This window comes from Triticum dicoccoides, chromosome 5B (genome assembly GCF_002162155.2).
Source record: "Triticum dicoccoides isolate Atlit2015 ecotype Zavitan chromosome 5B, WEW_v2.0, whole genome shotgun sequence".
Taxonomy (NCBI): Eukaryota; Viridiplantae; Streptophyta; class Magnoliopsida; order Poales; family Poaceae; genus Triticum; species Triticum dicoccoides.
This window is the reverse complement of record NC_041389.1, coordinates 707321161-707343791: the sequence shown is the minus strand read 5'-3', so window position 1 is coordinate 707343791 and position 22631 is coordinate 707321161. Positions and strand designations below refer to the sequence as shown.

The 22631-nt window shown below is 46.7% G+C and overlaps 1 protein-coding gene across 2 annotated transcripts; it reads right to left on the bottom strand.

The window, feature by feature from the left end:
* Window positions 1-10076: 10076 nt before the first annotated feature.
* On the bottom strand, window positions 10077-11536 carry LOC119306777. Of its 2 annotated transcripts, none has more exons than XM_037582907.1 (3): window positions 11129-11536; window positions 10893-11003; window positions 10077-10408 (listed from the first exon to the last, which is right to left on the bottom strand). In XM_037582907.1, the coding sequence occupies exons 1-3, from the start codon at window positions 11283-11285 to the stop codon at window positions 10338-10340; spliced, it is 339 nt and encodes a 112-aa protein (XP_037438804.1). In that variant the 5' UTR covers window positions 11286-11536; the 3' UTR covers window positions 10077-10337. The 2 variants fall into 2 exon arrangements, with proteins under 2 accessions (XP_037438804.1, XP_037438805.1); XM_037582908.1 differs by having other exon boundaries at window positions 11169-11536.
* Window positions 11537-22631: the final 11095 nt, after the last annotated feature.

The window sequence follows — 22631 nt, the reverse complement described above, 5'->3', positions numbered from 1 at the left end:
CTGTGGGCGAGGCCCTGCTGCACGTCTGCGCCTGTGTCTCCATTGTGCCGTATCCTGGAAGGGTGTCGCACTGTTAGTGTATGTAAGAACGAAAAAGAAAACGTGCGAAAAGTTAGTTATGCTCGAGGAATGTTCGAGATCCGGTCTGTTAACGAGGCGAGCCGGATTGTGGGCTTGTGTTACATGTTTGCAGCCCCTCGTCTTATTTATGGGGACACATGTACAACCCTTGGCTCGGGTTTACCGGAGCCATTGTAAAAAATGGTGTATTGGACTCGTCTAACCGTGTCCGTGGTCTTGACGACCAGTCATGTGCTCCGGTGGGAGAGGCCGCCTAGAGTTCGGCAGCGGGAACTGCCACATACTGTTCTGTGTTTCCGCTAACTGTGATGACGCCGCGTGGACCGGGCATCTTGAGTTTAAGGCAGGCGTAGTTTGGTATTGCATTAAAGCAAACAAAGGCCGGTCTTCCAAGCAATGCATGATAGTCGCTGTTGAAGGGAGCGATGTTGAAGAGTAAGTTCTCACGTCTGAGATTGTCGGGAGAACCGAATGTTACTTCTAACACGAGGGAGCCCCAGCAATGGGCCCCGACGCCTGGAATTACTCCATTGAAGGTGGCGTTGTTTTGATTTATTCGGGATGGGTCTATCCCCATCCTGCGGATGGTGTCTTGATATATCAAATTAAGACTACTGTCGTCGTCCATTAGGACGCAAGTAAGATGGTATCCATCAATTATTGGGTCGAGCACCAAGGCAGCCGATTCTCCGTGCCGGATACTAGCCGGGTAGTCCTTGTGATCAAAAGTGATCAGGCATGTTGCCCAGGGATTAAATTGGGGGGCTACAAACTCTGCGTGAGTTGCGTATACCATGTTTACCATTTTGACGTCCGGTGGGAATTGTTTCTTGCCCCTAGTGTTCGGCTGGCGAGGTTCATCCTCGTCTTCGCTTGGTGTTTCCCTTCCCTTATGTTCGGCGTTTAACTTGCCGGCCTGCTTGAAAACCCAACATTCTCTGTGGGTATGGTTTGCAGGTTTGTCGGGAGTGCCATGGATTTGGCACAATCTGTCCAGGACTTTGTTTAGGCCGGATGGTTCTTCTTTACTGCCGTTAAATGTCTTTTTTCCTTGACCGGGTCGAGAGCCCCTAAATCCGGCGTTGACTGCTGTGTTGTCCGGACTGTCATTATTCCGGCATTTGTTCTTGCTGTGCCGTGGCTTCTCGTTGCCATCTCGAATCTCGGATGTGCCTGGGTTGCTGGTGCCTTTACGGGCCAACCAGCTATCCTCGCCCGCACAAAATCGGGTCATGAGGCTTGTTAACGCTGCCATCGTTCTCGGCTTTTCTTGGCCGAGGTGTCTGGCAAGCCACTCGTCTCGGATACTGTGTTTGAAGGCCTCTAAGGCTTCGGCGTCCGGACAGTCGACAATTTGATTCTTCTTAGTGAGGAATTTGTTCCAAAGTTTCCGGGCTGGCTCTCCAGGCTGTTGTATTATGTGACTTAAATTGTCTGCGTCTGGAGGCCGGACATAGGTCCCTTGAAAGTTGGCCCTGAAAGCATTCTCAAGTTCCTCCCAACTTCCAATTGAGTTTTCGGGGAGGCTTTTCAGCCAATGACGAGCTGGTCCTTTTAACTTGAGGGGGAGGTATTTGATGCCGTGGAGGTCGTCCCCACGAGCCATGTGTATGTGAAGGATAAAATCTTCAACCCAGACCCCAGGGTCCGTCGTTCCGTCGTATGACTCTATATTCACGGGTTTGAATCCCTGTGGAAATTCATAATCTAGCATCTCATCCGTGAAGCACAGGGGGTGTGCAACCCTCTGTATCTGGCCGAGTCGCGGCCTGCTGCCGGCTGTTGTTGCTCCTGGTGTTGATTCCGGACTGGTATTCGATCGGCATGATCGTTGTGTTGACCATAATCCCGCGTCGGAGCCTGTCCTCTGGACCCATAGATGGACCTGACTGCACTGGCCTTTTTGTCCAGGAGCTCTCGTAAATCGCGTGCGATATCAGTGGCTGCTCTATCGCGGCCATGAGGTGGTTGGTCCGGCTGAGTAGCCGTGTTATTTTTGGGCCAAACGGGTGTTGCGGCTTCATTGTCGAATAACAGTTTGCGCTTTGGGAAGCTCTTTGTGTGGCGATTATAGCCATGTTTTCCTTTGGTGTCCAACACCTTATTCCATCGTCGGTTGAGCGTATCCTGCGCGGCCTTAAGTCATTGCTTCTGCTTCTTCAGGCTCCACGCTGTGGCCTGGAGTTTTCTGCGGAGTTTGTCTTGCTTTGAATGTTCTTCCGGGATGATGAACGCATGGTCAACCGGACTATTATCTTCTTTGGAGGTAGCATGATGAGTTCGGCCCTCTAAATTGTGATCGGACGTCTGCTCCGGGCTGTGTTCGGCCTGACCTGGTTTATCCTGCTCCATCGCTGGGTCCCCATGATCGTTGTTGCCTTCGAAATCAACCGGAGTGTCATCCTGTCTTGGGTTGTTATCGCTATTTTTACTGTGACTGGACCTAAGGCGGCGCCTGCGCCGTCGTTTTTGCTTTTGCCCGGGGGGTTTATCCTCCGCTGTGTCCTTTTTGTCACTATTGTCCTCTTTGGGGGTGTCCACCATGTAGACGTCGTGTGATGAAGTGGTAGTCCAGCGCCGCGTGGGCGGTGGTTCCGGATCTTCCCCTGCATCGATGTCCATACCGTCGATGTTATTGGGGTCGATGTCAAGCATGTCTGTTAGGTCATCGACAGTGGCTACAAAGTGGGTGGTGGGTGGGTTGCGATTTTCTTCGTCCTCCGTATCACACACGGGCCGGACATAGTTCGGCCAGGAGTCTTCTAACAAAGAGAGAGACTTTAATGAATCCAGCATGTCTCCGAAGGGTGAGTGCTGGAAGATATCCGCGACGGCGAACTCCATGACTGGAGCCCAGTCAAATTCAATGTGCACGAGTGCGCGCGGTCCGGAACACAATGCCGGAGATGAGTCCGGGGTTCCGGAGACACAGATCCCTTTAGGAGAGGAGTCTGTGTTCGGCTCCAACGCCGAGGAGTGTGCGGCCTCCGAGGCAGGGTCCATCCACCCGTCCTCGGAAGGCACGACCCGCTCTGGAGCGAAGTCCGGAGAGGTAGCAGGTGCGATGTTCCGAATATTGTCCGACTGCCGATCCAGGTCGTGCACGTCGTGGTTGTTCGCCGCTCCTGACACAGGCCCAGATCCGTTGAAGATCGAGTCTCCGCGGGTGTCGGCGGTGTAATTTAGGTTTCCAAATCTGACCTGGTGGTTGGGGGCGTAGCTATCGATCTGCTCTAGATGGCCAAGCGAGTTGACCCGCAGTGCGAAGCCGCCGAACACGAAGATCTATCTGGGGAGAAAAGTCTCACCTAGGGCAGCATGGTTGAAGGTCGGAGAAGCCATCTAGCCTTGTAGCGACGACACAGAGGAACTCTCAATGAAAGCACCAATGTCGGTGTCAAAACCGGCGGATCTCGGGTAGGGGGTCCCGAACTGTGCGTCTAAGGCTAATGTTAACAGGAGGTTGGGGACACGATGTTTACCCAGGTTCGGGCCCTCTTGATGAAGGTAATACCCTACTTCATGCTTGATTGATCTTGATGATATGAGTATTACAAGAGTTGATTTACCACGAGATCAGAGAGGCTAAACCCTAGAAGCTAGCCTATGGTATGATTGTTAATGATGATCGTGAGTCCTACGGACCAAACCCTCCGGTTTATATAGACACCGGAGGGGACTAGGGTTACACAGAGTCGGTTTACAGAGAAGGAGATCTACATCCGAATCGCCAAGCTTGCCTTCCACGCCAAGGAAAGTCCCATCCGAACACGGGACAAAGTACATAGTATCTTCATAGTCTATCAGTCCGGCCAAATTACATAGTCCGGCTGTTCGGATACCCCCTTATCCAGGACTCCCTCAGCTACCATGTTTGGTTAGGTCTAACATATGACCCATTTTTAGCAGCAAAATGCGCCATTGGTCCATTAAGTCAAACAAATTGTGCGCTTTAGACCAACAACTCAAGAACCGATCAATTTAGGCCATGAACTCATTCATTTGCTCTTCATCAATTAAGGCCAAAACTGATTCAGGGTCAAAAACAGTTAACATGGCTGCCACGTTAGCATTCCTTTGATCGCTCGAGAATGGACTAATATTTACAGGGATCATTTTGCAACAGCACAGATTAACCAATCACTTTGTTTGGTTGGAAAATAGTATCGAGGAAAAATTTAAAATTTCTAGTATTTGAACGCACATCTTGAGGGCAAGAGTAACCAGCTTGCTAACCACTGTAAGATCGAACAGTTTGTGTTCTTGATGCAGCGCATAGTATATATTACAACGCTTCTTTTTACGATCATGCAGAATCTGCTAGTGGACCGATTGCTTTCCCTTTTTCTGTCCAGCCAGATCATTTCCTTCCGTCGTTGAAGATCCTATGAAGCCCCTCATGGTCGCTCGTTTCCTTCCGAGTACATTAGTTGTTTTGAAAGCGCGTTTTAAAATAAATATAAGCATAACCTCTACTCCTAATGTCTCAGTCGGTAGGTCGCGTTCCAGGTTTATTTTCGTCCCACCTACTATGGTTTTTTTAGGTACCTGCTCCCACCTCCCGCTCAGCCGTGAGGAACCAAGAAAAACCCTCAGGGCTGAGTCCCCCACCCGCCCCCACGCACCTAACCTCCCGTAGAACCCATCTTTCACGAACGAAAACAAACCGGCGAAGATTAACCAGCGAAAAAAAACGCTGACCAAACTCCCCCATGTACGACCGAGCTATCGTGCCCTCAAGCGAGAGAAAGTCGCGCGATTCTATGCCCTCGTTCGCCCGCCGCCGCCCTTAGTCCCTTCACCGCCATCGCTCCATCCCTTCGTGGAGGCGCCGCCGCCGAGGTCCTAAAGGAGGCGCCGCCGCCATCGTTGTGGACCTCTGGGTCGCCATCGGGACACCTCTGCTGAGGTACGCCTTCGCCTTCGCACGCCGCCGACCTCCCAGAGGAGACGCCGCCGCCGTCGACCTCCAAGGGGAGACGCCGCCACCACCTGTGCTAAACCCTAGGCATCAACCACCGTGCTCCCGTCGTCCGGTTCCTCCTGCGTTCGCCACCATGCGATCGGCTTCCTCCCTCAGGTTCATCTCCCCTCTTTTCTCTGTTTGGTTCAAGACGGAGAGAATCAGATCTGAGACGGAGAGAATCAGATCAGGATAGAGAGACGGAGATGAGGATTGAGGCCGTGGGATCCCTTTGTGACTGCAACTTATACATGAGCTCAGTTTAGATCCCTTTGCTAGAAAAAAGAACGCTGCATACAGCAATAATCTTATCTAGATTAATGGTTCTCTGATTATTCTTTTGATTCTGAGTCATCAATGTGTTTTTATTGCAGGTTCTTGTACGGAATATACCACCAGACCCCGATGAATCAGTTAGCAAGCTTGTGGAACATTTCTTCCTTGTCAATCATCCTGATCATTATCTGAAACATCAGGTAATCACTAAATTTTGGAACATCTCCCATTTGAAGAATCATCTGCAAATTCAAATGTAAGGAAGTGTGCAGTGCAAGCAATTATCAGGGTAAATCTATTTCTCAATTATGTATTTTTACTACTTCATCAGGAGTGTAAACTGATACTATTTCCATCTACAAAGTGTTGGCTGCCCAGGAAGAAGGAAAGGTCAGTCCAGACATGACATTTAACTCTACTAATGGAGGTACGTAGTGCCTACTGCTCCCTTGTCCCTTGCTACCGTCTGGGGATGCTCAGCTCGCAGTCCCTGCTCTCATTTTCCTCCAGCCTCTGGTAACCCTCCTCCTCACCCGCCTCGCCGAAGCGGGATTCACAGGTTAGTTTAGTTTGGAGGGATTTCATGTGGTTGCGCGTGAATCCAGTGTTCACTGGGCTTGTATTTTTCATTCCTAATATGCTAGCTCCTACCTAAACACGCATTAGAGAATCTCATGTATGTAACAGAAGATACACAAATGTGGTTTTCCAGGGAGCATCAGGTACATCTTATGTGGGGATGAACCATCAGCTAAAGGGAGTGATAGGAAAATATTTTGTTGAATGCAATGGGAAGGCGAAAAACGACATGCCTTGGCGAATCAACTCTAAGATTTGGTAAGGCTAATCAAGTCTGCAATCAAATCCAAGAGCAGGGGCAGAGAAAAAGGTTAAAATACTTTTTAGCTATTGATTGAAGTGACTGGTAATTAGTAGTAGGAGCAACAGTTGTAGTAAGAACCTACCTAGGCATATTTTCTCTCTTTCCTATCACATGGCACATTAAATAATTTTATAGTACAAATACATTCACATATGTTATTTTAAATTATCATGTCATGGAGGTTCTCGTTATTTCGAATCTTTGGTTGGAACCTTCATTTTGTGTTATTAAATGCACATGGTATTCAGTTATCTACATTATGGTGAGAAGACTTTGATCTTGATATATCAGATTTAAGCCTCTTACACCATAGGAGGTCCTCCTTTTGGTGATATTCACTCATATGTCATTTTAAATTATCATGTCATGGAGGTGCTAGGTATTTCGAATCTTTGGTTGGAACCTTCATTTTGCGTTAAATTCACATGGTATTCAGTTATCTCCATTATTGCAAGTAGCAACGCACAAGCACTTTCTATTAAATGCACATGCTATTTTCTTTTGTATCATGTCATTTTGTGGTCATTAACAATCAGATGGATGAAACTGATCTTGTTTTGTGCATCATGGATTTTCCTCAACTGAATGAGTAGAAACATAAGTGTGTAATGTAGTAGCCCCTCTATTCCATTGTTATAAATATTATAGTTTTTCAATCTGCTAACCTGATCGTAACAGCTGTTTAAAAGGAAGTGATCACATCACTATTTAGATTTTACTTTTTTTTGTATGCTTAAACATAAGATTAGTTTGTCCCCTTTCTTTTTACCCTTCATGCTAACATAATAAATACATATTTGAACTGAATTGGTTGTATTACATATGCCACGAAGGATGTCGCCGCTTGAAGCTCGATTTCCATCAGCCCCTCTTTTAATTCACTTGCATTGTTTCAGCTTTGCATTGTACTTCTTTGACGAATTACTTCATCCAATCGGCTTTAATTCGGAGCGTCAGTCTTACTAATTATCATTGCCTTAACTTTCCATATGAACCTCTTACAGGAAACAAGGACTCCTATTTGTCTGTAGTACTGCCCATGAGACTCAACCTTGTTTTACCTTAATTATCATGGTGTGCCTTTTTTTAGAATAGCTCACCATTTTGTTAGTGGCAATAAAATGCATCTTTAGGCACACCTATAGCGCACATGTGATGATGTACAGGTGAAAGAAAGATCTTAGAAGCTGAGAAGCCGAGAGCTGGAGGAACAAGGAGAAGCTAAAAAGACAGAAGAAGTCAGGGCATGTGGAGCTGTTGGGCAAGCAGAGTTCTATCTGGGTATTTAGGTAGCTGAGGATAAAAGGGAAAAGGAAAATGTTGAAGATATAGTTACTCAATGCTGAGAATGTTGCCTGCATACTTTGTTGCCTATATATCATTGGCTTTGTATTGATCCAGGCAAGAACAAATCAGACGGAACAAGTTTGCTACAGGTGGGTGTGCATCAAGCTGCTTCGTTGCCGGCGGCGAGTAATCTCACACATGTTTATGGCGCATATGTACCACAAAATTCAAATGGTACTGCCCGATGCGCCTTTCATACGAAACAGTTTATGCTTATGGGTGTTCATCTTTGTTTCTGTATACAGCTTACGGCTTTTTTGTTGATCCCTTCCCTGTAGGTTCTGATCATACGTGCGAGGGGAATCAGGTAGGGCTTGATGCGCCTTTCATACGAAATGTTGATGAGAATTATCCAAGTAGTCCAGGTACGAGGCTGTGCGGATATAGTAATCATAATTTTCAATGGCATCGGCATCGGCATGTTCTAATAAATAAGATGGGAAGTTCAGAATAATGTAACATCGGCATGTTCTAATGAATAAAATAAGAGAAGGTTGGGGGCTTAGTAATTACATAGTCAGAAAAGAGGGACTATGGTGGATTAGAAGATATGTATATGTAGCTGCAAGCATATGTATTTGGATTGTCGGCTGAACAATGTTTCAGCTGATGATCTCTGAAATTATAACCATCAGTTCCTAATAGCTTACAGCTGGTGTGATGAGCCACACAACTGCTTGTTGTGATGTACACTTGCCTCATCGAAGCACATATATTATAAATTAACTGAAATGTAGTACCTTCAAATCCAATGTGTAGTAAATGTACTACGGTATGTGCAGCAACATCTTTTAGATCATCAAATAGAACCTAGGTTCATATTAGGCTAGCCACATATTATTTGAGCAACACCAGTAACTTAACAGCATGTCCAACATCTTGTATTGTTAAGTGATGAGTGTTTATGTGATAGCATGTCAGGTTAATAAAATCAGGTAGCAACCACAACCCAACATCCTGAAAATGAGGTTACATGATTACCATTTGAATAGTAGCATTTTGGAGAAAGCATTGATATGCACTTAAATTCTGCACAGATGCATGTCAGGTTGTTCGCTTGGTCTGGGCCAACGAGCATATCCTACAAGTCATCATCTCTCTCTTTGTCGGCTCCATGTTGTAGCCTGCTAGGAGTCATGCCTTGCCATGGAGCATGTCCTTTGTCATGGGTCATACTGAGGTGAGTGCTGGTGTGGGATTTGATGTGTTAGTAGATTGGGACGTTGGCTTCTTGGTGTGGTTTGATGAGACGGTGGCGATATGGTCTGGAAGGGGGCATGTGTGAGGCGAGAGAGAATAACGGGCAGAGTCATTCATATATAATACTAAAATCCTACCCTTCATAAATTAGATTTTTCGACGATAAGTAAGTACCTAAGTCTATGTTATGTTTAAGTTAAAAGTACAATGTCGATTGGGACATACATACACCAATTAAATTGACCGTCAAGTCCTATGTGCCTTAGGGGTAAGTTTTAATCTCCACCATTGACTCACTTAAGGTGGGTATACTGAAGCAGACCCCTTATAATTATGACCGGTTTATAAAGTTGAAGGATGAAACTTGAACGAACACAATTCTGAGGTTTGTAAAGTGAAGCCAAAGACAAGTTCGAGGGGTAATATGGACTTCTCTCAAACTATATTATCAGAGGACAATGAGGGTCTTGAAGACAATGAAAGCGATGAGTTTCTGCTGGTTCTGTTTTATTGTAGGCGAAGTTCTTAATTATAATTATCAATGTGTTTTTTTTTCTTAAGGACGCAGTGACATGCAAGGCGAGGGAAATTGAAGCCAAAACATACAGGACGGCCAGGAATGTGCCTTTTTTCTATGACAGGTTAGTGATTTTATCCTTTTTGTATTTTTTACATTGCTAGGTATAGTAGTTTATATGAAATGATTTGTTAATGGCAGGGGGTGGTTCTTCAATCTTCAGGGAATCAAGCGGTAGCATCAGATGCTGACATGCATGGAAGGTAGCAGTATATGTATTTGTAGCAAATCATCATCGCCCATAAATAAATCATCTCTTGCCCGCTTCCTCTGTCCGGTTGTCAACTCAAATTGCTTTGGTTCACAAGTTCGTTTCATCGTACATCTAGGAACACTAGAACTGAGAGACTACTTTCCTTGAATGGCTCATGCGAGTAAACTGACAATAGTATTCATCCAAGATGCAGTTGTATATGTATCTTCATAGAGATGTAGATGCATAGATAGTTAAATAGTGCACATGTTCATTGACAGGGATGTAGATGTAGTATACAACCGAGGTTACATTGACAAGTTGGTCAATGGTGCTCCCAGGAAAAAGAAAATATGATATATTGTTTCACACTATCATCCATAGTGAAACTTGTATTTAATATTTCTTTGTTTTGCAATGCTGAATATTTTGGGAACACACAGTAAAATGTAATCTACGGATTCACCAAATCAGCTTGAACATTGTTATCATGCTTCGTATATGATTTGGTAATGATTTCAGAACATGGAATGGGGCAAATAAAGTTGAAACCATGTACTGTTCCTCACCCCAAAAAAAAACAGTTACTGTCGAGAGGTTTCATACTGACATTATTTCTTACCAACTAATGGTGCATTACTCCTGCCATGATAACAGCAGCTAACTACTCCATGATTACAGCAGTAAACATTGATGAGTACAAGCATTGGAGGAGTACTCACCACGTTCGAGGAATTCATCATCATGGTGATGGTGGTCAAGGAAGTCGTAGGTGCTGGTGGCATCATCACGGAGCAGACACCATCTTCTCCTCGACTTAAAATGTGGTACTCCATGTACTCCCACTTGTTAACTTTCTGAAATGCAGATCCACTCCAAGAATGTGCTCTGAAATGGAAGTAACATGGAGTATACTCTAAAAATCAGTATGGTTTGAGCCCACTAGATCAATCAAAGTTCTCCAGCATGATAAAAAGAATACTACAGCATGAGTATTACAGCAGAATCAGTTTGGTTTGAGCCAAGCAAGAGTACTAAAATCCTGACAAAAAGAATACTACAGCATGACAAACATGATTTCAGAGATGTTGATTTCAGTACTTACAACCCATTGATAAACATGATTTTCAGAAATGTTGATTTCAGTTAAACTACAACATTTACTCCAAGCAAATACTCTAAGAAACAATACAAGTACTCCTACAGTACTGAAAGTACTCCTGTAGTACAAATACTCTAGGGGGAATGTACTCCTACAGTACTGAAAGTGTACTCCTGTGAGTACTGAATTTACTAAATTCAGAGGCATCAAAATGCTCACACCCAAGTACAGTCATCTACACATGGAGTAGTGCAACGGAGTAGTCTTTACCATGCCCGAATCGGCGAGTGGTAGTGGCAGCAGCAGCCGCATTGTCCAGGAGCAGCAGCAGCCTTTCCAATCTACTCCCGCGGCAGAGAGCAGTTCTTGACCACAGTACATCTACATCCATATTCCATCCACATCAACAATCACAATCACAATCAGCTCCAGAATCTCTCCTTGCCTTTCCCCGAATCCTAGGCTCCAGAGATTGGAAACGTGTGGGGAAAATTAAGGATGGTAACCTTGCAGGTCAATCATGGGGAGCTGAACTTCGCGGCTGACCTGGGCGCAGGTGACGGGGCACTCGTAGCGGCGGAGGAGTACCAGCAGTGTCGGAGATGGCAGCGTCCAATACGGCGCTCCTCCTTGTAGGTCGATGGCGGCGAGGAGCGCTAGCATCCGTCGCCGCCTTCCTCGAGCAGGACAAGGCCGCCGTGCCCGCGCTTCTCACGCTCCTACTCGACCTCGCTAAAATATCGAACTTTGGCTCGACTGTAGCGCAGAGGATGTGGGCGAGAGGGAGAGGCCACGCAGACGAGAAGGCCCGGCGGCGACGCCTGAGGAGAAGGGCGGCGACGCGGTTGAGTCGCCGACGCGAGTGAGGGGGAGGTGCGTCGCTGCCGCGGGCTAGGGATTTGGTGGAGTGGGTGAGCGAGGGGAATGAGCGTGAAGAGGCGACTGAGTGAGTGGGTGAGTGAGTGAGCGAGGAGAAAAACTGGAAACCACAAAATTTTTGTAACGTTCCAAGAAATGTACTACAAAACCTTCGACATTCAAAGTACCAGCATTTATTTTTGTTATCACTATATTTAAAATAATACTCCTCTGTAAACTAATAATATAAGAACGTTTAGATCACCAAAATAGTGTTCTAAATGCTCTTATATTAGTTTACGGAGGGAGTACTAATTTAGGAAATGCAGGGATGTGTGTGGCTATTATGTTTTTTTATGCTCTGATGGAATGGTAAAGAATTAGTTCGTCCGGTTAACACCATGAGTATTTTCCGTTGCACATTTTAAGTCCTTGAACATGAAGCTCTGTTACACGTTGCTTGTGCAAGATGTGTATATAAGCTAACGAAGAAGTTTTTATTATACTTACTCAAATATCATGGGAATCAAGCTAAAAACAACATTCCTGATATTTTGCGGGAATTATTATTTTTTTGAACCTTGAAAACAACAAGAGTCTCCTACTGTTACATATTACTCAAAATAAAGTACTGGATAATTACATGGCCAAGAAGCAAATAAAAATAAAGCAACTATGATTTACAGAGATAGGTTTGGGATGAAGCTGTGAAGAAAGGAGACCAATTCAGGATTAACTCTGAATTTGAGATTTTCCGAGTCAGCTTTGAGTGCTCTTTTCCAATCATACAGGGATGCAGCAATCTTGTCAAAGTAGCATCTGTTCCTTTGTTTCCAAATGTTCCAGGCATCCAGGACTTTGATTGCATTGAACAATGGGTGTGGCCATGAAGACTTCACTGCATCAAACATCTCCTGAAGCTCCAAGTTGGTATCCCATTGAATATTGATGGAGTTCCAATAGACCGCACTGAAGGTGCACTCAAGAAATGGGTGTTTGTTCGTTTCCAGTGGTGTGGTGTTCCACAAAAGACAGGAGTGACTCCAATATCAAAATGTCTCCGGTGGAGCATGTCACTTAGGTTGACTCTGTCCATTAACATCAGCCAGGTGAACACTTTAAGTTTCATGATACACTTTGTCTTCCAGATTATTGTGATGTATGCGGGTGGCTGCAGTTCTCTGAAGAAGAAGTTGGTGAATTTCTTGGGCCGAAACTGAACATCTCCCCAACAAGTAATCCATTCATCAGCCATCATTGGTTCCAAGTAGAGATCATTCATATGATTCTGCAGATATGTTAATTCATGTAACGCCTCGATTGATAGAGTGAGGTAAAAGGTTTTAGAAGCCCGTGGTCTGTCTTGGAATTGCACTATAGAAATATCCTCCTCCCTTGTGAAAGTGAACATGTGTGGCAGCTTGTTGGAAAGGGGTTCGTCATCGATCGGAATATCTTTCCATAGAAGAATTGTATCGCCAGCTCTAGGAATGCAAGTTGTAACCCCTCTGTATCCATCAACGAGAACACATCGTTCTGTATATCTTTCCATAAAAGAATTGTGTGAAAATTTCTTAAGCGCAACAACTAGATATTAATTTGTAATAGAATTTTAGTTGGATCATCGCTCTATATGTATACATTATTAATTTATCATTTTTATCAATTTACATTGCAAGTGAATTGGACTACCATAAACACCCGATTGTGCCCGTGCTATCTTGTTTCTACATGTGAAATTTGACATGCATTATGTTTACATAATTCCAGCAAAATATTTTCGTGGCACGTGACAAGGCACCAACGTTTCCATGCTATCTTATCTCTACATGTGAAATTAAACAGTCATTATGTTTATACAACTCAACAAAAATATTTCAAAAGCCTGTGGCATAATGTGTTATAAGTGCATGCTTGGCTTAGTGGTAACAAGCAACCTTTTCTTTGTTTTGCGAGTGAAACAAGCAACCTTCACATTCAGGCATTCGTAGGATCGCTCCTCCACTTATACTCAGTATGCGCTTTTTAGTTGTTATATATACGTCTTTTTACCTGTATAAGTAGTAGAGTATTACGTATGTGGTTAGTTTGCAGAAAAGACCTTGGATAACTTAGCCCTAGTACAAGCGGTTCAACGTGACAGCCACATGGCCAGTTTTTACCACCCCGAACCAGTTTTGGCCTTAATTTACCAAATGAATGTGTTCATGGCCTAAATTGATCGGTTCCTGAGTTGTTTTGGCTTAAAGCATGCATTCCATTTCAGTTAACAGACCAATGGCACATTTCACTCCAGTTTCAGTGTCCTTAAACATTATTACTGAGTAGATAAAGCAATGGGAGGTTGTTTACAAAAATGAGTAGGCCCTCGAGCAGCCATTTGGGCTTCTACTACACTTACGAGTGTATCAATGTCACTTTTTTTTACAACTAGCATAGTGGCCCTCACATTTTGCGAGGGCGTAATTTTTATGGTGTTAAATTAAACTGGAAGACGTCACCTTTAAGATTAGTACAACTTTGTCCTAATTTTGTATTAAATCTTTTTTTCTTTTTTTAGCGGGAAATTTTTGTACTAAATCAGCGACACATGTTTTGAGACGGAGGGAGTAGATAATAATGTTGGTTGTAATAATCTGTAATGATTATATATTAGCACATATAGTGAAATTTTAGGTCCTAGGAGAGGATAAAGTATGTACGTTACATTACATGAGTAAGTGGAGTTGAGATCGGGGCTTGCGTGCCATATTTTAGTCTTTTAGTTTAATGTCATGCACTATAAAATGACTTATGTAGATAAATCTAGCGCAACTTTTTCATATTTTGCATTAAATTTTGGAAATACTAAAATGCTTGCCAATTTTATGATATGAAATTGGAGTAAAGGTGGCAATTTAAGTTAAAAACACAATATTTTAGAAAAAAATGTTTTCCAAATCACATGAGACTTTACTTATAGTCTTTGAATTATTTTGTGTAGTCTTGAAAAATAAAATAAAAAAGCGTACTTTTCAATTTGTGAAAACAACACAAAATACTGAAAGCGACACTAAATAGACATGAGAAAGAATGGAGAAGAGGCAAACCTAAAATATATGGATGGGTCTTGCTAACCCGTAAATCACACCAACCATGTACATAGAGTTACACGAGCACTTTTTTACTGGGTTTTCAACATTTCAAAGTAATATAGAATAAAATATTGGATTGCAGTTTTCAAAAGATTATTCTTTTAGAATTCTTTTAGAATAACTTAATTGTTTCTCTATTAGAGAAGTAAGAGTAAGTGCAATTGTAATGGTTGAACATATTAATACTTCTACAGAAACTTGAGAGAAACTTGTTGAGTGACTACCCTAACCCAAAAATTTGTAAAAAAGAACTTGAAGGGGGGAAGAGTGCTCACCGAGGAGCTCATGATGGCTAGTAGCAGCAGACGAGGACGGTATGCGACGAGGTCCGGCCGTCGACCAGGTTCGGGCGGCGACGAGGACGGGCGCCTCACGGGGGCGCGGCGATGTTCGGGGAGGTTCGGCCAGCGACAAGGAGCGAGCAGGATCGGGACAGTGTCGGGGCAGGAATCGGGGACGACGTCGGTGCAGGGAACGGGGACGGCGTCGGGGCCGGCGACGAGGAGCGGGCTCGGGGAGGCGACGGGGAGATCCGGATGGCAGCCTGGCGGCGTCGTGCTCTGCTTCATCGTCGTCGGGTGTCGGTGTCAAAACCGGCGGATCTCGGGTAGGGGGTCCCGAACTGTGCGTCTAGGCGGATGGTAACAGGAGACAAGGGACACGATGTTTTTACCCAAACTCGGGCCCTCTCGATGGAGGTAAAACCCTACTCCTGCTTGATTAATATTGATGATATGGGTAGTACAAGAGTAGATCTACCACGAGATCAAAGTGGCTAAACCCTAGAAGCTAGCCTATGGTATGATTGTTGTTCGTCCTATGGACTAAAACCCTCCGGTTTATATAGACACCGGAGAGGGTTAGGGTTACACAGAGTCGGTTACAATGGTAAGAGATCTACATATCCGTATCTCCAAGCTTGCCTTCCACGTCAAGGAAAGTCCCATCCGGACACGGGACGAAGTCTTCAATCTTGTATCTTCACAGTCCAGGAGTCTGACCAACGATGATAGTTCGGCTATCCGGACACCCCCTAATCCGGGACTCCCTCAGTAGCCCCCGAACCAGGCTTCAATGACGACGTGTCCGGCGCGTAGATTGTCTTTGGCATTGCGAGGCGGGTTCTTCTCCAAATTCTATATACTTGTCGAATAGTGTCCGGCTTCTGATAAATGTTGCGCTCCTTGGCTTCCACGCCCAATAATGGCCATCTTCCACGTGTCGAACGAATGCGAAAAGCCAGAGTATTTTTACACTTTCCCCCTAGCTGCGCAAATGAGCCTCCTATAAAAAGAGACGAGGATCTAGATCCGAATCACACCATCCCCCCTCCGCAAGCTTTCATCAGAGCGCCTCTGACAAAAAATCCATTCCATCATGGGCAGTCGACGCGGCTCCTCCTCTCGCGCTCCCAGCCCCCAGCCTGGGGATTGGGAGAGATGCTCAGTCCCGCATAGCAAGCTAGTGACGCTCCAAACCAAGGAATTTCTTCCCCCAGCTTTCATCGTTCCGATTCGAGCTGGACTCGCCACCTATAAGGGCGGAAAGCAAGCGGAGAGCGTCCCCGATCCTTCCAAAGGAGAGCGGGTATGCTTTGTCTCTTATCTGATAAGAGGACTCAGATTTCCAATACATCCGTTTCTCCGGGGGCTCCTGGAGTTCTACGGCCTCCAGCTGCACCACCTTACGCCTGCCTCCATTCTACACATCGCGGGCTTCGTGGCCCTTTGCGAACTGTTCTTGGGCGTCGAGGCTCATTTTGCGCTATGGAAGAGATTCTTCTGCCTCGTACCCCGTTCTCATGAGGGGTCAATATATCAAGTGGGCGGAGCCGAGCTATGGCGCATCGCCGCCGCCGGATATCTATCCGGAACCCAGAAGAACGCGTCCGAAGACTGGCCTTCAGAATGGTTTTATATAGAAGACGCCCCGCTACCGGATCCCGTTTGGATCGGCCTCCCGGAGTTCAGTAATGCTCCCTTGAAGAAACTCCTAAGTTGGCGTCCACGGAGCCTCCAAAGGGAAAATGACAGGGACGACCTTTACCTGATGAGCCAAATAAGGTTGCTAGCTCATTCCGGACTGACCATGATCGGTGTCACGGCCACCTGCATTATGCGGGGGGTGCAGCCACTCCAGTATAGGGGTCACCCCATGTGCGATTTCAACGGGGACGACGATGCCACCCGTCACGGCCGTACAGGGCCGGGATCGGTCGCCGATCTGGTGAAGATCTTGTCCACGCTGTACAAGGGGGAAGAGGAGGATTTTCTCCGTGTTAGTCCACTGAACGGATTTTCTATGAACAATCCTCGAAGCTGGGTAAGCGGACATTTCCTTTTTTGCACATCCGATCCGTCCTCCCATGTTTAGATATCTCATTTTGTGATTTCGACGCAGGAACTGCGCCAGGCCGTAAAAGATATAAACAGCCCGCCTCCGCAACCCGAGGATCCGGAACGGTTCCTCGATCCGGCCTCCCAAGAGGATCCGGACATATTGGTGGAGCTGATTGATGGGGTATTTCACCAACTAAGCATCGATAATGCCTTGGTTGCCATTACGGCCGATTACCCCGGAATACTTCCAGCCTCACAGGTAACTGAGACCGATGCCCCAGTACTTTGATAATGACCCATCTGTGCTTATTTTTTATCACCGTATATCAATGGTGTTTCGCAGGGGGTGCCTTCGAGGCGGGAGGCCGAGCCCGCGGCGGCTAGCCAACAAGGGGCAGCACGGCCACGCAGGCTAAAAAGAAGTGCGGTCCGGATTGAAACGCCGCCGCAACGGTAAGGCATGTCACCATATTCCCGGGATTGTTTCCGGGAAGGTATATTAATGCTAGTGCTCCTTTTAGGAAAAAGAGCGCTCGCCGGACTGTGTCCGGAGAGATGGCCAATCGAGCCTCCGCCAGCCAGGCTCCAACGCCGGATCCGGAAGCAGAGGTGGACACGAGGCGTGCGTCGGATGCTCCTCCGACAGAGGATGCCGACAGGTTGTCCGCCACCAACTCCGAGGTGGAGAGTGCCATGAATCACAGGCGCCGCCGGACAGTTCTTCGTGACGCATGTTTCTCCCAAGAGGCATTGAACGCCTTCAATTCGGGAGACGCGCACCTCCGTGCCGCTCAAGATGGTCTAGCCAGAGCCATGGAGCAGTATGTAAAGGACATACGGGTGAGGAGATTTGACAGTTATATATGCCAGTAGCCCCCCGAGACTTAAAATAGTTAAGAGAACTGATTTAAGGATCATTTGTTATGCAGGATCTTATAGAAAAGAATACCCGACTGTCTCATGAGCTTGAAGAGTGCAAGGCCCAGCTTGAGGCCGCACTAGATGCCACTGGGGGAGCCACAGAGACCCCCTCCGGTAATATATACTTCGAAAGATAAGTAGTTTGTGAAGTGCGGCGTGTGTATAAGTCTGACAATAATATTACAGATGGCGCCGGACTAGATCCAGACAAGCAACAGCTCCTGCGCCGGTTAAAGGCCGGCGAGAATGTGCTTACAAGGGTGAGGCAAGAGAAAAATAATCTCCAAGATGCCAACACCCAGCTGGGTGAGGATTTAAAGGATGTTCGAGCCCAGCTGTCTGACTCCGTTAAGGAGAATCGGCGGCTTCGTCGCGGCATTTATAGTAAGTGCTTGAGCGAACTTTTGAAAAGTAGAGTTCGGCGAGGAAGTCGACTAACAGAAATATGTTTGTAGGTATACTCATAGGTCGTCCCGCAGAGGAAATGCCCGGTTCAACGGGTGACCTACTTCCCGAGCTTCTGCAACTGCACGAACGAGTTCGGTAGGTGATGAGAGGCGTCGCCCAGGCCTCGTGGCCATCCATCTCCCTACCCGAAGGCCTTGGAGAGCTTACAGAGAGGCTTCAGGGAGCACGGCGGCGCTTCCGGCTATGGAAGATATCGGCCTGCCGTCAAGGCGCCAGGGAGGTCTGGGCCATGGTGAAGACGCGGTACACGAAGGCTGACCCAAACCACATGGCCGAGGTCGGACCTGTGGGGCCCGATGGGAAGGAGATCCCTGTGAGCTTAATGTACGGCCAAGTAGAGTTGGCCGCAAAGTATTCCCAGCGGGGCTGCAAACTAGACAGCTTATTAGATGGTATTGAAGAGGAATACAATCAGTCAATTTGACTATGTAATTTAAAATGACATGTAAAATGCCTTCTAGCCAGATTGTAGATCGTTTGTCATAGCGAACCTTTTCGCTTCAACCTCGGGACCCGACAGTCCTGAGTGTGTCCGAATACCCTCGCGGTTATGTAAGAACCGGGGCATGCGTGGAGACCAGGCGTAGGGGTCGTGAGTGCTTTATCAGACAAGTGCCCAACTAGTTATGTTATATTACATGGTTAGTAAGAAACATCTTCCAGGGAGAATAGTTTCGTTAGGGGTTCCTTTCCCTGGGAGGCATGCCCTGAAGTGCATGTTCGGACTGCGAAAAAAGCAGAAAAACATCTGGGGGCAGATAAATGAATAAGTAAGAAATCGTCTTTTAGTTCACCAACCGAATATTTCCTTAAGAACGCTAGCTTTCGGCTTCACCCAGTCTGAGGTACACGTCCGGCTGACCCGGCGGTAACAATCGCAGAGGTGCTCCCTTTACCACCTAGCCGAACAATCGGGAACGTAGGGATAAGCACAGGAGCCAGGCAACCCAGCTTGGCCAAAACTTAAGTCATGTCAATGCATATAATGGTGAATAAAAGGTACATGCGGAAGTGTGACACATGTGTTGGGCATAAAGCCCGTATAAATAAGCTTCTGTTAAAGAAGCCCCCAGGTATACTGAGCGCGGATAACGCGTCAAGTGTGTGCGAACAGTGCGCAAACGAGCCTCCAACGGCTTCAGAAAAAAGGAGGAAGAAGGAGAGAAATAAAAGACAGTTAAAGTACAAAATAAGACGGAGGAAGGAGACGAACTCAGAGTCCGGCGCTAGGCGTAGAATCTTCGGAGACGGGCTGCGTTCCATGGGTTCGGCTCAAGTCGGTTATCCGATGCGTTCCGCAAACGGTACGCTCCACCGGTCAGGACTTGGTCGATGATGAAGAGACCCTCCCATTTGGGCTTGAGTTTGTCCTTTTTCTTGTCCGGCACGCGTAGAACTAATTCGCCAACATTGTAAGCTTTGGCCCGTACTTCTCTGCTTTGGTATCTTCGAGCCTGCTGTTGATAGAATGCGGAACGGGCTTTTTCCACATCGCGCTCCTCCTCCAAGGTGTCCAAACTGTCCTGCCGATTGAGCTCAGCTACTCTTTCTTCATACATGCGCACGCGAGGTGAGTCATGAATTATGTCGCAGGGAAAAACTGCCTCTGCGCCGTACACCATAAAAAATGGTGTGAATCCGGTAGTGCAATTCGGCGTGGTCCCAGCCCCCAGAGTACAGAGTCGAGCTCCTCTACCCAGTGCGTATTAGATTCCTTGAGGGACCGCACTAGTCTGGGTTTAATGCCGGTCATGATTAGACCATTTGCTCGCTCGACTTGACCGTTAGTTTAAGGGTGATAGACTGAAGCGTAGTCGAGCTTGATGCCCATGTTTTTGCACCAGAGTTTGACCTCGTCGGCCGTGAAGTTTGTGCCATTATCAGTGATGATGCTATGGGGGACGCTGTAACGGTGTACTACCCCTGATATGAAGTCTATCACCGGTCCGGATTCGGCCGTCTTAACAGGCTTTGCCTCTATCCATTTGGTGAATTTATCCACCATGACCAGTAGGTATTTTTGCTTGTGGGTTCCTCCTTTAAGGGGTCCAACCATATCAAGCCCCCAGACCGCGAACGGCCAGGTGATGGGTATAGTTTTGAGGGCGGTAGGTGGCATGTGGCTTTGATTAGCAAAGAGCTGGCATCCGACGCATCGTTGGACCAAGTCCTGAGCATCTGCCCGGGCCGTCGGCCAATAAAATCCTGTACGGAAGGCCTTGCCTACAAGGGCCCGGGCTGCGGCGTGGTGCCCACCAAGTCCGGCATGAATTTCAGCCAGAAGATTCCGCCCTTCCTCTTCGGAGATACACATTTGAAGGACTCCGATTGTGCTTTTCTTATAAAGCTCTCCCTCATGGATCTTATAGGCTTTAGATTGCCGCACTATGCAGCGGGCCTCGTTTTGGTCCTCGGGAAGTTCCTCCCTATTTAGGTAGGCTAGGAATGGAATGGTTCTGTCCACGGGGCAATGACTACCATTATTGTGTGGGCTGACTGTGTTATTTCATTGGCAGAACCACCAACTATGTCAGAATGTTCGGTGTGGGGTAGTGTGGTTGGGTCCGGGATGTTATTTCCGGACTCTCCCTCCCATAATACGGATGGCTTGAAAAGCCTCTCTACGAAGATGTTGGGAGGGACGGCATCGCGCTTTGCGCCAATGTGTGCAAACACGTCTGCTGCCTGGTTGTTCTCCCGGGCTATATGGTGAAATTCGAGCCCCTCAAACCGAGCTGACATTTTTAGGACGGCATTGCGATAAGCTGCCATTTTCGGATCCTTGGCATCAAAGTCTCCATTTATTTGGGATATCGCGAGGTTTGAATCCCCGCGGACCTCTAGGCACTGAATGCCCATGGAGACTGCCATCCGGAGACCATGTAGAAGGGCCTCATATTCAGCTGCGTTGTTGGAGTCCTTGTACATTATCTGAAGTACGTATTGGACTGTATCTCCAGTTGGGGACGTCAGAACAATGCCAGCCCCCAGGCCAGCCAACATTTTGGAGCCGTCGAAGTGCATGATCCAGTTGGAATATGCGTCGTACTCTTTAGGGAGTTCGGCTTCAGTCCATTCGGCGATGAAGTCGGCCAAAACATGCGACTTAATAGCTCGCCGTGGCTTGTAGGTTATGTCGAACGGGAGGAGCTCGATGTCCCATTTGGCAATCCGGCCCGTTGCGTCGCGGTTGTTTATAATGTCATTAAGAGGTACTTCGGAGGCTACTGTTATCGAACACTCTTGGAAGTAGTGTCGCAGCTTCCGGGATGCCATGAACACCGCGTATGCTATCTTTTGATAATGCGGGTACCGTGACTTGCATGGAGTTAGGACAGTGGACACGTAGTAAACTGGTTTTTGGAGAGGGAACTTGTGTCCGTCCGTTTCTCGTTCGACAACGAGCACCGCGCTTAAAACTTGATGGGTTGCCGCGATGTATAATAGCATTGGTTCGCCCATGTTGGGCGTGGCCAGGACCGTATTTGTTGCCAATATGGCTTTGATTTCTTCGAGTCCGGCCGTGGCGGCATCCATCCACTCGAAGTGTTTGGTGCGCCGCAGGAGGTGATAAAGGGGTAATGCCTTTTCTCCTAAGCGGGAGATAAAGCGGCTTAGAGCCGCCATGCATCCAGTTAATTTTTGTATTTGTTTGAGGTCTTTTGGGATATCCAATTGTGCCAGAGCTCGGATCTTGGCTGGGTTTTCTTCAATTCCTCTACCGGATACAATGAAGCCCGAGAGCTTTCCGGCTGGTACGCCGAAAACGCATTTTTCCGGATTGAGCTTAATGTCATATGCTCGGAGATTGTCGAATGTGAGCCTCAAGTCGTCTACTAGAGTTTCGACATGCTTGGATTTGACGACCACATCATCTACATATGCCTCCACTGTTTTGCCGATCTGGTTTGCCAGACATGTCTGAATCATGCGCTGATATGTTGCGTCGGCGTTTTTGAGCCCGAAGGGCATTGTGTTGAAGCAGAATGGGCCGTATGGAGTGATGAATGCCGTTGCGGCTTGGTCTGGCTCTGCCATCTTAATTTGGTGGTAGCGGAGTATGCGCCGAGGAAGCACAATGAATCGTGTCCTACGGTAGCATCGATAATCTGATCGATGCAGGGAAGGGGGAAGGGATCCTTTGGGCAAGCCTTGTTAAGGTCCTTGAAATCGACACACAGGCGCCAGGATTTGTCCTTCTTTGGTACCATTACCAGGTTTGCTAGTCAGTCTGGATGTTTTCTATCTCTAATGAATACGGCCTCCAATAGTTTGGCTAGCTTCTCTCC